This window comes from Pongo pygmaeus, chromosome 23 (genome assembly GCF_028885625.2).
Source record: "Pongo pygmaeus isolate AG05252 chromosome 23, NHGRI_mPonPyg2-v2.0_pri, whole genome shotgun sequence".
In the NCBI taxonomy this organism is placed as follows: Eukaryota; Metazoa; Chordata; class Mammalia; order Primates; family Hominidae; genus Pongo; species Pongo pygmaeus.
Genome location: NC_085931.1, coordinates 35,834,401 through 35,850,761, shown reverse-complemented (window position 1 = coordinate 35,850,761; position 16,361 = coordinate 35,834,401). Strand labels below are relative to the sequence as shown.

The window sequence follows — 16,361 nt, the reverse complement described above, 5'->3', positions numbered from 1 at the left end:
AACACAGTGGCAGCCACTTCTAAACTCCCAATCCCATTTCTCCTCCTGAGATTCTATCTGTGGTTTCCTACACCTGGCGTTTAATCGTAGATTGGTTAATCCCTATTGGTGCCTTGCCCTACCCAGAAAACACTATACCCTCCCCTTGTCCCCACCTGGAGATGGCTTTCCCCTCTTTGCTCAGCCCACCCAGCAGCCTGGAGTGAAAACTATTGATTTAAGGAAGTGGGAAGGAAAAGCCACACACACACACACACACACACACACACACACACACACACACACACACACACACACACACACACACCCCTATTGATTTAAGGAAGTGGGAAGGAAAAGCCACACACACACACACACACACACACACACACACACACACACACACACACACACACACACCCTCAGACCAGTTTATCAAGCATGCCCTTGCATTGTTCTACAAGCTAAATTCTTCCTTCAAAGGAGAGGAGAATTTTACAAGGTCACAGACGTTGATCCAAAGCCGGAGCCTGAGCAGAGGTGGCCACGTTGGAGGGTCTTGACCTAAAGTGTGGTGAGTCTGGAGGGACAAGTGACCTGAGGTGAGGAGTGGGGAGGGAAGGAAACTGGGATAGCATGAAGCACATTCAGGGGCTGTTATGGGCTTCAGGAGGCCCATGAGCCTCTGAAATGACATACAATTGTGTGTGTGTGTGTGTGTGTGTGTGCATGCGCGCTCATGTGTGCATGCTTGCTCGTATGAGAGTGCATGTGGAAACATCCATAGTTTTGTTTTTGGGGATTTTTTGTTTTTTTCTTTTTTTGAGAAAGAGTCTTGCTCTGTCGCCCAGGCTGGAGTGCAGTGGTATGATCTCGGCTCACTGCAACCTCCGCCTTCCGGGTTCAAGTGATTCTCTTGCCTCAGCCTCCTGAATAGCTGGTATTACAGGCACCCACCACCATGCCCAGCTAAGTTTTGTATTTTTAGTAGAGACAGAGTTTTGCCATATTGGCCAGGCTGGTCTCGAACTCCTGACCTCAGGTGATCCTCCGGCCTCGGCCTTGCAAAGTGCTGGGATAATAGGTGTGAGCCACCACACCTGGCCAACATCCATAGTTTTAAATCATATCTTCAAAGGAATGCATCAAAGGGTTAAGTCCCGCTGACCTTCCTTTTGTAGATGGGGAACCTGAGGCTCAGAGCCGTTACATAATTTGTCCTAGGTGGCATAGCCAATTTGTGACGGATGCTGGAATAGAACCAGAAATTGGACTTACCTGGCTGCATAGCTGGGAGAATGTGATAAGAGATAAAAGTCCTTCCCAGACCCAGTTTGCCCATCTGTGCATCTCAGCCTGGACATGGCCTGCACCCCCCAGGCTGGACCGGGTGCCCTTCCTCTGTGCTCGTCCCCAATGTCACCCCAGGCTTTTTCATGGTGTGGAGCTGTGTCTGTACTCATGCCTGTATATATCGATTGATGGGTTGGGGAAGATATACATCTCAAGCTTTGCTTACACAACCTCACACTCAGACACCTCCACCTGCCCTAGTAAACATGCTCCTTCTGCGGGTTCTCCATCCCAGGTCAAAAGCCCTAGAGGCATCCTTGCCTCTTCACTTTCCCTCACACCCCAGGCCTACTCTATTAGCAAATCTGATCAGCTTGACCTTTGCCCTTCAAAATCAATCCAGAATCTGACCACTCTTTGTCCTCCTCCCCTAACCCCACCTCCACATCCATCCACATCCACCTTTGTCTCTTGTCTGACTGACGAGTCACCTTCTGAAGGCTTCTTCCTCTGCTTCCCTTCTGCCTGTTCTCCACCCAGGAGCCAGAGTGGTCTTTTGAAAACCTAGGATGGTTCATGTCATACCCCTGCTAAAGACCAGCCACAGACTCCCTACCACACTCACAAGTGAAAAGCCAGGCTAGGCACGGTGGCTCATGCCTATAATCCCCAAACTTTGGGAGACTAAAGCAGGAGGATCTCTTGAAGCCAGGAGTTCAAGACCAGCCGAGGCGTCCAGGCGCGGTGGCTCACACCTGTCATCCCAGCACTTTGGGAGGCCAAGGTGGGCGGATCAGGAGGTCAAGAGATCGACACCAGCCTGGCCAACATGGTGAAACCCCGTCTCTGCTAATAATACAAAAATTAGTTGGGCGTGGTGGTGCGCACCTGTAGTCCCAGATACTCAGGAGGCTGAGGCAGGAGAATTGCTTGAACCCGAGAGGCAGAGCAGAGGTGAGCCGAGATCGCACCATTGTACTCCAGCCTGGCGACAGAGCTAGACTTGGTCTCAAAAAAAAAAAAAAAAAAAAAAAAGACCAGCCTGGGCAACATAGAGAGACCTCATCTCTACCAAAAAAAAAATTAGCCAGGCATGGTGGTACATGCCTGTAGCCCCAGCTACTTGGGAGGCTGAGGTGGGAGGATTGCTTGAGCCCCAGGAGGTTGAGACTGCAGTGAGCTGTGATTGTGCCACTGCACTCCAGCCTGGGCAACAGAGCAAGACCTTATCTCTGCTACAAGGCCTACCGCTCTTTCCTATCCTCATTTCTTCTAGTCACATGGGCCTCTTTGCATCCTCAAATGTGCCAAGGGCACACTCACCTCAGGGCCTTTGCACCTGCTCCCCACTCTGCTTGGAATATTCCTCTGACACCTCTCCACGTGGCTCCCTCCATCACCTTCTTCAGGCTCAGCTCAAAGGTCACCTTCTCATGGGGCTTTCCATGACTATCCCCCAATTACCCAATCACTTGCTATCTCCCTCCAATGCTTCATTTTTCTCTAGGGCACTTATTGACATCTAACATATTACATATTGACTTGCTTATTTCCTCCCTGTCTCTCTCTCTCCCTCCAGAGTCTAAGTTCCATAAGGAGGGGCTTTGTCTGTTTTCCTCACTGCTGAATCCCCCAGGACCTGGAACAGTTCCTGGAACATTGTAGACACCCAGTAAATATTTGTTGAATGGGTGAGCACATGGACATATTGCTATATCTTGTTGGTCTGTCTTCCCCACAAAACTCTAAGATCCTTGAAGGTGGGGACTACGTTCTGTTCACCACTGTATCCTGGGGGTAGGGGGTTAAAAGATCACATTGAGCTGGGCACATTAAAGTTGAATGAATGATTGATCAACCCCTCCAATTTACAGAGAAAGACACAGAAGCCAGAATAAGAAAGAGACTTGGTTTGACATATCAAGTCCCTAGCAGCCACCTCTAAACTCCCAGTCCCATTTCTCCTCCTGAGATTCTGCCTTTGTATGGCTTCTCTGGAATCATCCCTGTCCCCTGGGCAGGGCTGGCATGAGAGCTGACCATGCCCTAACCTTGGGCAGCTCTAGTAAGCCGTTGGGTTCATTGGCCTTTAAATTAAATCCTTAATATCACTTTGGGCTTAGGGCCCAGAACCCGAGCCTGATTCCCAAAGTATGAGTCTCAGTTCTATGGCTTGCTTCCTGAGCCTCAGTTTTGTCATCTGTAAAATGGGAACAGTGATAATAGTATCTATCGCATCAAGTGGCCATAAGGCTTATAGGTAAAGAGTGCTTACCTATGCAAGTGCTTAGAGCGAAGCCTGGTGAGTGCCCAGAAGTTGTTGACTGCTATTAAAAGTTAAGCACTGAGCCAGAGGAGAAAATATTCAGTCCCTTTCAAGCTTTCCTTAGGTGGATTCCAGCTAATTGCAGCCTGGCCGGATGTGGTTTCGGGTTACAATGCCTCATTTAGGTTTCTGGGCACCTGGACGGTTGGCGTGATTTTCCCAGGTGACATTGAGCATTATCTGGAGAACAAAACTCCTTTCAAGGTGAGAAACGTCTGGACAGCCACTGGCGCAGCCAGAGAGAGGCACAATCATAGGCCTGGGTGGATTCAGCTCTCCCAGGCTTCCTGGCTGGAATTACACCGCTCAGGATCTTGCCAACCCGAAGGAGAGGCTGATTTTGGTGTAGGGAAAACAACACTACCACCACCAAAAAAACCCCACAAAAATACTGTCCCCTGTCACTCAAAGGAGCATGTTTCACTTGCTGGCGAGAAGCCAAGGGGTTTTTCTCATCTTGGGGTAAAAAGCCCACGAAACTTGACCCAGACATACCTGCCCAGGTTTATCTCTGCCCCTCCCCCTGCAACACACACACACACACACACACACACACACGCACTTTATCCCCTTGAAGCTTCGCAACAACCCTCACTCCCATTTTCCAGAGAGATGAGGCCATCTCCCCAAACTCCTACAGATGGGAAGGGGAGGATCTGGGCTTCTCTGCCTTTTTCCATCATATCACCCTGCCCACTGACTGATCCCAACACTGTCTGCCTCTAGTCCAGACTAAGGGATTCATAATCTTCTTGTACAGATGGAGAAACTGAGGCCCAGAGCAATGGGGCCATTTGCCCCAGGTCCCGCACCAGGGATATGGTGGAGTGGTTGGTTGGCCTCTAACCCCAGAATTCCCATCATGTTTAGTGGGTGGCTGGGCTTAGATGATGGCCAAAGTGAAACCCAAGGTTGTGCCGCAGGTGCCTGGCAAAGCTGCCTAGGTGCCCTTGGCCTGGTTGGCAGCTCAGCTGCTTTTGACCTGGAATGCCTTGGGCAGGCCCACCCTTCTGGGCTTCCTTTCTGGCCATCAATGGCAGGATTGGCTATTTGTTAGCAAATCACCTTCCAGCCTCAGCCATGCCATGAAACCACGACTATTACTATTTAAGTAAGACTTGACTCTACATTGACTTACTTTTATATTAAAATACATTTGAGGCTGGGTGCGGTGGCTCACGCCTGTAATCCCAGCACTTTGGGAGGCCTAGGCGGGTGGATCACGAGGTCAGGAGATCGAGACCATTCTGGCTAACATGGTGAAAGCCCATCTCTACTAAAAATACAAAAAATTAGCTGGGTGTGGTGGCGGACGCCTGTAGTCGCAGCTACCTGGGAGGCTGAGGCAGGAGAATGGCGTGAACCTCAGAGGCAGAGCTTGCAGTGAGTGGAGATCGTGCCACTGTACTCCAGCCTGGGTGACAGAGCGAGACTCCATTTCAGAAAATAATAATAATAAAATAAAATAAATAAAATAAAATACATTTGAATTTCGGCCAGGAGCGGTGGCTCACGCCTGTAATCCCAGCACTTTGGGGAGGCCAAGGCGGGCGGATCATGAGGTCAGGAGATCGAGAGCATCCTGGCCAACATGGTGAAACTCCATCTCTACTGAAAATACAAAAATTAGCTGGGCATGCTGGCTTGTGCCTGTAATCCCAGCTACTCAGGCTGAGGCAGGAGAATCACTTGAACCGGGGAGTCAGAGGTTGTAGTGAGCCGAGATCGTGCCACTGTACTCCAGCCTGGAGACAGAGCAAGACTCTGTCTCAAAACAAAACAAACAAACAAACAAAAAACATTTGAATTTCCATTGGAAAAGCAGTATCATGCCAAAAAAAAAAAAAAGAAAAAAAAGAAAAGAACAAATATACGCAAAATCAAACCACATTCCCAGATTCTCACTAGAGTCTTACTATGGACTGAATATTTGTGTCCGCCCAAAATTTATATGTTGAAACCCTAACCCCCAAGGTGATGATATCAGGAGGTGAGGCCCTTGGGATCTGCTTCAAGAGAACCCAAACCAAGACAAGTAGAACAGGTGTATACATGGCAACATGAATCCATCCTAAATCCATGGTGTTTCAGTCCAAAAGTAAGACGCAGAATGCAATACGTAATGCTAGCCTGGCCAACATGGTGAAACCCCGTCTCTACTAAAAATACAAAAATTAGCCAGGTGTGGTGGCATGTGCATGTAGTCCCAGCTACTTGGGAGGCTGAGGCAGGAGAACTGTTTGAATCTGGGAGGCAGAGGTTGCAATAAGCCAACATGGCGTCACTGCATTCCAGCCTGGGCGACACACAGCAAGACTCTGTTTCAAAAAAAAAAAAAAAAGAAAAGAAAATACCAGCAATGAGAAGGGCCCGGCGCCGTGGCTCACGCCTGTAATCCCAGCACTTTGGGAGGCCGAGGCGGGTGGATCACGCGGTCAGGAGATCGAGAACATCCTGGCTAACACGGTGAAACCCCATCTCTACTAAAAATACAAAAAATTAGCCGGGCATGGTGGCGGCGCCTGTAGTCCCAGCTACTCGGGAGGCTGAAGCAGGAAAATGGCGTGAACCCGGGAGGCGGAGCTTGCAGTGAGCCAAGATCATGCCACTGCACTCCAGCCTGGGCGACAGAGCAAGACTCCGTCTCAGAAAAAAAAAAGAAAAAGAAAAAGAAAATACCAGCAATGAGAAATGCATGCATACAGCACCACACCAATTTTGCAAACACAAAATGACATACATTAAATAAGTAAAATAAAAAAAAACAAGGTGGCTGCTATAAACAGCATCTGTGTTGCTTGAGGCCAGCCTGGCCAATATAGGGAGACCCTGTTTCCACAAAAAAGAAAAAAGGTTTCTAATTAGCCACATGTGATGGAACGTCTCTGCAAAAAATAAAAATAAATAAAAATTAGCTGCCCCAGTAGTCCCAGCTACTCAGCAGGTGGGAGGATCACTTGAGCCCAGGAGTTTGAGGTGGCAGTGAGCTATGATCATGCACTGCATTCCAGCCTTTTTTCTCTGAAAGAAAGAAAGAAAGACAGAGAAGGAAGGAAGGAGAAGGGAAGGGAAGGAGGGAGGGAGGGAGAGAGAAGGAAGGAGGGAAGTAAGGAAGGAAGTAAGGAAGGAAGGATAAAGAAAGGAAAGAAAGAAAGAGAAAGAAAAGGAAGGAAGGATGGAAGGAAGGAAGGACGGACGGGCATATGTGTGTGAATTATTATTTTTTTTTTTTGAGACGGAGTCTTGCTCTGTTGCCCAGGCTGGAGTGCAGTAGCGTGATCTCGGCTCACTGCAAGCTCCGCCTCCTGGGTTCACGCCATTCTCTTGCCTCAGCCTCCTGAATAGCTGGGACTACAGGCGCCCTTCACCACACCCGGCTAATTTTTTTTTTTTTTTTTTTTTTTTTTTGTATTTTTAGTAGAGACGGGGTTTCACCGTGTTAACCAGGATGGTCTCGATCTCCTGACCTCGTGATCTGCCCGCCTCGGCCTCCCAAAGGGCTGAGATTACAGGCGTGAGCCACAGCGCCCGGCCTATGTGTGTTAATTTTTTTTTTTTTTTTTTTTTGAGACGGAGTCTGACTCTGTCGCCCAGGCTGGAGTGCAGCGGCGCAATCTCTGCTCACTGCAAGCTCCGCGTCGCCGGTTCACGCCATTCTCCTGCCTCAGCCTCCCGAGTAGCTGGGACTACAGGCGCCCGCCACCACGCCTGGCTACTTTTTTTTTTTTTTTTGTATTTTTAGTAGAGACGGGGTTTCACTGTGTTAGCCAGGATGGTCTCGATCTCCTGACCTCGTGATCCGCCCGCCTCGGCCTCTCAAAGTGCTGGGATTACAGGCGTGAGCCACCGCGCCGGGCCATGTGTGTGAATTTTTAAAACGTGCCCCGACTGGGTAGAAGCAGCCCTTTTGAACAGAGGAGGTTCGATGGAAGAATGGATAAATGGGCCGGGCGCGGTGGCTCACGCCTGTAATCCCAGCACTTTGGAAGGCTGAGGCGGGCGGATCACAAGGTCAAGAGATCGAGACCATCCTGGCTAACACGGTGGAACCCCGTCTCTACTAAAAATACAAAAAATTAGCTGGGCGTGGTGGCGGGCGCCTGTAGTCCCAGCTACTCCGGAGGCTGAAGCAGGAGAATGGCGTGAACCCAGGAGGCGGAGCTTGCAGTGAGCCAAGATCGCACCACTGCACTCCCGCCTGGGCGACAGAGCGAGACTCCGTCTCAAAAAAAAAAAAAAAGGATAAATGAATGAACGAACGAACAAATGAACAAACGAAAGGATGGACAGAATATGAGAAGAGCCCTGCTTGGACCAGTGAGGATGATGTGCCATGCAGAAGGTGGAGGGGCAAATGTTCAACATTTATTCTAGGACTTGGGGGTTGTACTTCTAGAATTTGTTAGGGCAAAGTAACCCCTACTACCAGACCACAGTTATTAGTACCTCCCATTTGCATCTCCATGCTCAAGGGGGGCTGATGATCTGGGGTCTGATCATAACACCAGATCCCTGGCTAGGGAGCACCTCTGCCAGCCCGTTTCTGTCCTTGTCCCTGCAGTCTCCATCAGTAATCTTCCCTGTTGACTCCTAGGTCAGCAATACTGCCAAATGTTGAGCAGCGTGTGGGTAGCTCTGGGGTTCTCTCTGACCTGCACCTCAGCCCTCAGCCTCATCTCCCCTGCCTGGTTCCAGACCCCAACCTTCTCCTTTGGCATCCTCACCTACTGCTCCTGGCCTCAGGGCAACAGTTGGAACCAGAGCTGCGTGACCTTCAGTTCCCTGGAGGATATTCCTGACTTTGCCTGGAAGGTGAGAGCTGGCTCACCAAGTCACTGGGTCTTCAGGGGCTCGTTTAAACTCATCAGGGCAGGAAAGCTGGCTGAGCGGAATTCGAGGAGGCTTTCCTCGCTGCCTGAGTGTCCCCAGTGGCTTCGAATTTGCCATTACTCTCCTTAGAACTGAGCACAGAGGTTCTTCAACCTGACAGCCCTTCAGAAACACCTGTGCAACTTTGCAAAAATGCCAAGTTCTGTGCTCCACCCAGAGCCCCTTCTCTGTAGGCGTGGGGTGGGGTCCGGCTACTGATAATTTAGCAGACATGCAGGATGATTCCAAAGGCAGCTGCCAGCCAATATAGCACCTTTGTGCAAATTAGGAAAAGGTGCCCCTTCTTTAGGATGCTCTACTGCCATCTGCTGGAAAGTCACTGTAATCAGTTTGCAAATCTATGATGGTCCCCAATGCGTCTCTGAGAGTTGTGCAGTGTACAACCTGCACACCCTTTCTTACCTGGCCACCCTCTAAACACTACTAGGTTTAAAAATGAAAGCTAAGGTATTAAAGTCCCTGCTATGATGCACATTGCCAAAATCAACAATGGGGAGAATGGGAAAGGACTCCTAGTCCAGCACCTCTAAGGAAGAATATACAGCCTTCAAAATTGATCGTTATAAGGGTGATGTAACAGCAGCTACCGGGTGCCTCTCCTGATGATCCTGGCATGTAGCAAGTGCTTAATAAAGGTACTATATGCTAGTCAGTCAATGTGGATCTTAATTCTGGCTCTACCACTTAATTACCCATGTGTTCTGAGGCAAATGACTTCAATTTCTTGGACTTTTATTGGACAGTTTATTTTCTTGGACAGTTTCTTTTTATGTAAAATGGAGATCATAATAGCACAAACCACATGCTGCGAGGACTCAGAAGCTGGTCAATGAGCAGAGGGAGCATCCGCCTGCCCCTATCCCAGCCAACACCCTTCTTTCTGTCTCTTCCCTGCAGGTGTCAGCTGTGATGCTCCTCGGAGGCTGGCTCCTGCTGGCCTTCAATGCAATTTTCCTCCTGTCTTGGGCTGTGGCCCCCAAAGGGCTGTGCCCAAGGAGAAGCAGTGTTCCAATGCCAGGGGTGCAGGCAGTGGCAGGTAAATCCAATGCAGAGGCAAATAGTCAGTGCTCTAGACATACTTATGGAATGAATGAATGAATGAATGAATGAACGAGTCTGTGAGCAGAGCCTGGCCTCTTGGGTCAGATCTCAGAGATAAACCCTAGGATTGTTGACTATTCCTGGTCCTTCGGCAAGCCAGAAATCAGGGGGAGGGAGAGATGGCATCCTTAGTGTCACCCACTCCTGCTCTTAGCTGACCCAATCCTAATAATCTGTCCCCCTTTGTTTCTCTCTCATCCATCCACTTCGTGTCATCCTTACCAGGGCCACCATACACAGTTGGGGATGTTGTGCACTGTGCAAGCATGCCCAGCTGAGAAGTGAGAAGATGCTGAAATCTAGCCCATACTTCACTTGCTAAACTGTGAACCTGCAAGACTGCATCTCTTGAGAAGGGTCTCTTTTCTGTAATTTATACATAGCTTTTGAATGTACTAGCCAGGTCTTCATTGCAATCTTCATTCAATTAATGCTCCACCATCTCTTGCCTGGATTGCAGCAATAAGCACCTCACAGGTCTCACTGCTCTCACTGCTCCCCCTTAGTGTGTATTTTGGCCACACACTGGACAAAAGAGTCCTGTTAAGCTGACATCAGATCATGCCACTCAGACTGGCTTATCCACCCTCCAATCACTTCCCATCATACTCAGAGCAAAATCTGAACTTCTTACCGTAGCCTATGAGGCTCCACCTAACCCAGTCCCCAGTCCCTCACCAATCTCATCTCTTCCTTCCTCTGCCAGGCTCAGCGTGCTCTGGCTATTCTGATTTGCAATCTGTTGCTCATATACACCATGCTTGCTCCCTCTGCTGGACTCTTCTGTCCCCAGATTTTCGCAGGTTTTGCTACTCACGTCATTACGGGCTCTGCTCAGATATCACTGCCTCCATGAGGTCTTCCATGACTTCTAGCTAAGGGATCTTCCCTCTCCTTAGATTCTCCATCTTCTTACTTTGCTTTATATTTTTCATAGCACATACTTACCTGAAATATCTAATCTGCCTACTTGATTATTGTCCCTTTTTCTCCAAAAAACATCAGCTCCATGAGGACAAGGACATGTCTGTCTGCCTTGTTATCACCAGCCCCTAGCACAGTGCTTCATACATAATAGGTGCCCAATAAACATTTGCTGAGTCAATTGATGGAGACATGATCCTTGTCCTAGGCTTGCTTGCAGTGTCTAGTTGGTGGGGCGGGTGGGGGTTGGAGGGCATCAGTCAGTGGGTATTTCACATGATGGGGATGAGCAAAGGATGCTAGAAAAAACTCCAGGAAGCACCTGACCCAGTGTATGGATGGGCCCAGTGTATGGATGGGTTAAGGCAAGCCTCTTGGAGGAGGTCCCACCTGAGGCAAGTCTGGAAGAATGAGTAGAAGTTAGCCAAGAGTACAAGGGCATTTCTGGTAATGGGAACATGAAGAACAAAGGCATAGAGACAAGGGAGCAAGGCATGTGCAGGGAACTGAAAGTAGACAAGGGTGGCTGGAGAGCAGCAAGCGAGGCCAGGGGATCTTCTGATTTCTGTTATGAGTGCCCTGGAAGCAAGAAGGTGTCTAGTCATTTCATTAGTATCATTAATGTCCACTGCAGCACCTCTAACAGTTTTGATGAATGAACACGTGATTGCATGGGTAAGCTGGTGAATGGATGAATGAGTGTGTTGATAAGTGGATGGATGAACTGATGGATGAATAGATGGATACATTGGTGGATGGATGAATGGATGGATGGATGGACTGGTGGATGGATGGATGGATGGCAGGATAGGAAAAATGGATAGAATGGAATATAGTTGGACGGATGTAGGATGAGGGATGGGTGGATGGATGGATTGGTGGGAGGCAAGTGGCTAAGTAGGCAGATGGACAGATGAATGAATGAGCGAATAAATAGGTGGATAGAGGGATGGAGAGAATAAGTGGAGATGAACATGGTTGAGTGGATGGATGAGCAGATGGACAGAAGGGTGGAAGTGTAGTTGAGTGACTGGGTGGATAAAAGGAGAGATGAGCCAATAAATAAGTGAATGCATGGATGGGTGGGTTAGGGAATTGCATAAATGAGTGGGTTGGTAAGTGGATGGATGAACAATGAATGAATGGGTGGATATTTTAGTGGATGGATAAGGAAAATGGGTATACTGGATGGACGAATGGAAGATGAGGGTGGATGATGGGTGGGCAGATGGATGGGTGGGAGGCAGGTGGTTAAGTAGGAAGATGGATAGAAGGACGGATGTGTGAATGGATATGTAGATAGCAGGATAGAGAAAATAAGTGGGTAAGAGTATGTTTGAATGGATGGGTTAGTGAAGGGACAGATAGTTGGAAGCATAGTTGAATGAGTGCGTAGACAAAAGGAGAGATGAGCCAATAAATAAGCAAATGAATGAATGGGTGGGTGGATAGATGGATGGGTGGATATAGGGTAGATGAGTCGTGGGATGGAAAGTTAGTGAGGTGCCCCTTGGCCAACACATTATCTTTCCTTCCTGATATCTCCAGCTACTGCCATGATTGTGGGTCTGCTGATTTTCCCAATCGGCCTTGCCTGCCCATTTGTCAAGGAAGTGTGCAAAGCCTCCTCCATGTATTATGGTGGGAAGTGCCTGCTGGGTTGGGGTTACACGACTGCTATCCTCAATGCAGTCCTGGCCAGCCTCCTGCCCATCATCAGCTGGCCCTACACGACCAAGGTCCAAGGGAGGACCATTATCTTCTCCAGTGCCACCGAGAGAATCATCCTTGTGCCAGAAATGAACAAATAAAAATCTCCTGGGAGGAGCACAAAGGGCACACTCCAGAGTTTTATGAAATCATCATGTAGCCAACTTCAAATCCCATCTCTGCTCCTTCTTGCTGTGTGACTTCAGGCAAGCCACTTTACCTCTCTGGAACGGTTTTTTCTTCCGGAAAATGAAAGTTGAAATCATACCTACCTCATAAGGTTGTTCTGAGAATTCACTGGAGATACTCTATGTAAATAAAGCACTTTGCACCATGTCTGGCACATAGCGTTCAATAAACATTGTCTACTATTACTACAATCCTTACCTCAAGGACTGTGCTGAGAATTCAACGTCTTCATGAAAAGTGCCCAGGCTAATTCTGAGTTCATGGTTGTCACTCAAAAACTAAATTGTTTAATTGGCATGCGCATATTCTCTCTCCCTTCTCTTTTTATAATTCTTCCTTGTTTTAGAAAATTTGAAAATTATTTATTTTCTCATCAAGTATTTAGTGAGTGCCTATTATGTATAAGATTTTGAGCCAATAGGCTGGGAGCGATGGCTCACACTTGTAATCCCAGCACTTTGGGAGGCTGAGACGGGTGGATCATGAGGTCGGGAGTTCGAGACCAGTCTGGCCAATATGGTGAAATCCCATCTCTACTAAAAATACAAAAATTAGCTGGGCGTGGTGGTGCATGCCTGTAGTCCCAGCTACTCAGGAGGCTGAGGCAGGAGAATTGCTTGAACACGGGAGGCGGAGGTTGCAGTGAGCTGAGATCGCACCGCTGCACTCCCACGTGGGAGACACAGGGAGACTCTGTTTCAAAAAAGAAAAAAAAAATTTGAGCCAATGTTGGGTTGGGGAGAAGGAGTTAAGGACCTTTCTCACCCCTTATGCAAATAATCCCATTGATGTGGAAACTACACTGTTACCTGGGACCCTTTAGAATCCATTTCCAACCTCTCTCTTCAGGCTCTTGTCACCCACCCAACCCCTGTGCCTCTCCTTCTAGCCACAGTAAACTTCTAAGCCCACAGAAGTCCTATTCCTGTGGCAGGCCAGGACTCACCAAATGCAGGCCTCCATAACAACTGTTTCAGCACTGACTGAGTGGTTAAGTTTAATGTTAAGTCAGTGCCCTTATACAAAGGCTGGAATGTAACAAAAGCCCACCAAGAGTTTTGCCTAGGCCTTTCCTGGGCCTCAAAGCATGACAAAGTAACGAAGGAATTCCTAACACGACCCATTTTAGGATTAAACAAATTTTACTGGAGGTCTGAAGAGACTCCCCAGGCCTCCACAAACAACTTTATTAGAGGTCTGAAGGAACCCCCCAAATCCCCGTGATTTAGCAGGAGACAAGATAAGGGTAATCATCCCATTACTTGGACCCATTTAGATTAGTAAATTTACTGAGGCTCCAGAGGAAGGTCTTCGAGACTCAGACCTTAGTTACAGATTAAAAGAAGTTAATTAATTAATTAATTAATTTTGACATGGAGTTTTGTTCTTGTTGCCCAGGCTGGAGTCCAATGGCCTGATCTCAGCTCACTGCAACCACTGCCTCCTGGGTTCAAGCGAGTCTCCTGCCTCAACCTCCTGATTAGCTGAGATTACAGGCATGTGCCACCACACCCAGCTAATTTTTTTGTATTTTTAGTAGGGATGGGGTTTCACCATGTTGGCCAGGCTGGTCTCGAGCCCCTGACCTCAGGCGATCCACTCATCACAGGCTCCCAAAGTGCTGGGATTACAGGCATGAGCCACCGCGCCCGGCCCACTTACATCTTTAGATGAATGCACACTTACATGTAGACATATAACTTAGAATATATAAGCTCTGGAAAACTTTGTAATTTTGAATTGGTCTGGCAATAATTTCCAGACCTTCTCCCTGTAACTGGTTACGGAAATAGAAACTCTCTTTCTCCCCAGTTCATCTGCATCTCGCTATTGGGCCATGAGAAATCGCAGCCTGACCCTCAGTTTGGTCTGGGAACATTCCCGCCTCTACAGCTTGGCACATGCTGCTTCCTCTGCCAGGAGTCAATCTGTCGATTTCTCCTGTGTTGACGCATTGCTCTTCTTCGGGAGCAGTACCCTAATCTTCCTGTAAAAAATGACCCACAGTTGGCCAGGCGCCGTGGCTTACGCCTGTAATCCCAGCACTTTGGGAGGCCGAGGTGGGTGGATCATGAGGTCAAGAGATTGAGACCAACCTGACCGACATGGTGAAACTCCATCTCTACTAAAAATACAAAAATTAGCTGGGGGAGGTGGCGCACACCTGTAGTCCCAGCTACTCTGGAGGCTGAGGCAGGAGAATTGCTTGAACCTTGGAGGCAGAGGTTGCAGTAAGCCGAGATTGTGCCACTATACTGCATCCAGCCTGGCGACAGAGTGAGACTACGTCTCAAAAAAAAAAAAAAAAAAAAAAAAAAAATGACCCACAGCCACTCTGTGGCCACCTTGGGCTTTAAGATGGATAAATGAGCCCTTCTGGCAAATCAAGCCTGGTCAGAATGATTGATTCAGAGTTGGGCATGGGCTCTGTGGAAGCCAGTATGGAGAAGAATAGAAGCACGAATGGAGAGAGGTGGAGCTCTAAGAACTTCATTTGAACATCTGGACCCAGCCATACTTGACTCCTATCTGCAGAAGACATGGTCTTAGGCAGCTCTAGGTTGGCATCTCCTAGCATAGCTGCCCCAGAGTAAAGAATGAACTTCTCTTTCCTCTCTTGGTATATATAAATCCCAGGGAAGGGGTCTGATCGGCCTGCAATGGGTCATGTGCTCACCCCTGGGCAGGGAGGGCCATGTCAGGAGTCTCACTAGAAGGCCACTGTTATAGTTCCCCAAAGTTGAGGGGGTGCTGGTACCAGAAGGAGGGAAGGATGCTGAGCAGACAGAAACACTCAATGGCCAGTTCTCTCTTTAAGGGAGTCTTTCTTATCCCAATTTCACAGAAGTCAAAAGCAAGGCTCAGAGAGGTAAAATTACTTGCCCCAGGCCACACAGCTGATCAGTGGCAGAGCTGGGATTTGAACCCAGGTCTGTCAGACTCTGTGATAGATGCAAACACCTGGATTTGTTTCCTCTGTCCCCATCCATCCAGCTCATCATAATCAAACTCTTTTGGCTTCAAACACCCACCCAAGAATATACATGAACAACCCCCAGGAGTGATTCCATTGTTCTGAAGACACATAGATCACAGAGAACACAGCTTGTTATTTATCTTTCAGTACGAACAATAAGAACAACTTGACAGCTTTTTTAAAACAGAATAGAACAACAGAAAAAAAAGTAATAGCAAATCTAGGAAGATACCCCAAGGGGTTCAAATGGACTGAAGACCAGTGGTTCATTTCAAGTGTTATCAGCAGCACTTCAGTGCAAATCTGTCTCATGTGGGAAGATTCCTTAAGCCTCGGGCAGATCCCAGTACAAGGAGAGGCAAGTGGAAGCCAGCAAATAGAAGCTCAAACTCAGTCTGCACATCACCTACTGGTGCTTGGAACATGCTGCCTCTTCTCTATAATAATGTCACTATGGCCCCCAAGTTTCTTAATTTTCTCTTTGAACTGTTTCAGCAATGCCAAAGGGAATGATTCTCCAGCCGGTAAAGCAAAACCAGTTACAGAGAGACTCTGTCTTTATTTGACAATAGAGGGAGTGCTGTAATTTTCTCTTCATCAAAACAAAAGGCATCCATTGTTTGCAAGGAGCCCTGCACCTACAAAGCCTGGAAATTACTGTGCCCACAAATTTGAAAAAAGAAAGCCAGGTAGACATTGGAGCGTCCCTGTACCACATCCTTATGTAATGGAAAGTCTCCACAATCCCGTTGGTCATTTGAATTCTGCTGGAGTTGACTTAGAAATGGACTGGCAAGCTGGCACTTCAAAAAGTGTCAAATTGTGCTCCTCTAGAGTTTATATCTGTCCTGGGCTCAAGCTCTCAATATGCACAGTGGCTTGGAAGCCAAAAAGATGGGGAGCTGGGAGCCCTTTCCTGACAGCAGAATCAGATGCAGACCGCAGTGTCAGTGTAGATGATGCTCCTGCCAA

At 48.1% G+C, this 16,361-nt stretch overlaps 1 protein-coding gene across 1 annotated transcript; it reads left to right on the top strand.

Annotated features, from left to right (window-relative positions):
• Positions 1-430: 430 nt before the first annotated feature.
• On the top strand, positions 431-12,559 carry LHFPL7 (LHFPL tetraspan subfamily member 7). The gene is made up of 4 exons (XM_054470199.2): positions 431-553; positions 8,193-8,410; positions 9,386-9,524; positions 12,062-12,559. The coding sequence occupies exons 2-4, from the start codon at positions 8,210-8,212 to the stop codon at positions 12,322-12,324; spliced, it is 603 nt and encodes a 200-aa protein (XP_054326174.1). The 5' UTR covers positions 431-553; positions 8,193-8,209; the 3' UTR covers positions 12,325-12,559.
• Positions 12,560-16,361: the final 3,802 nt, after the last annotated feature.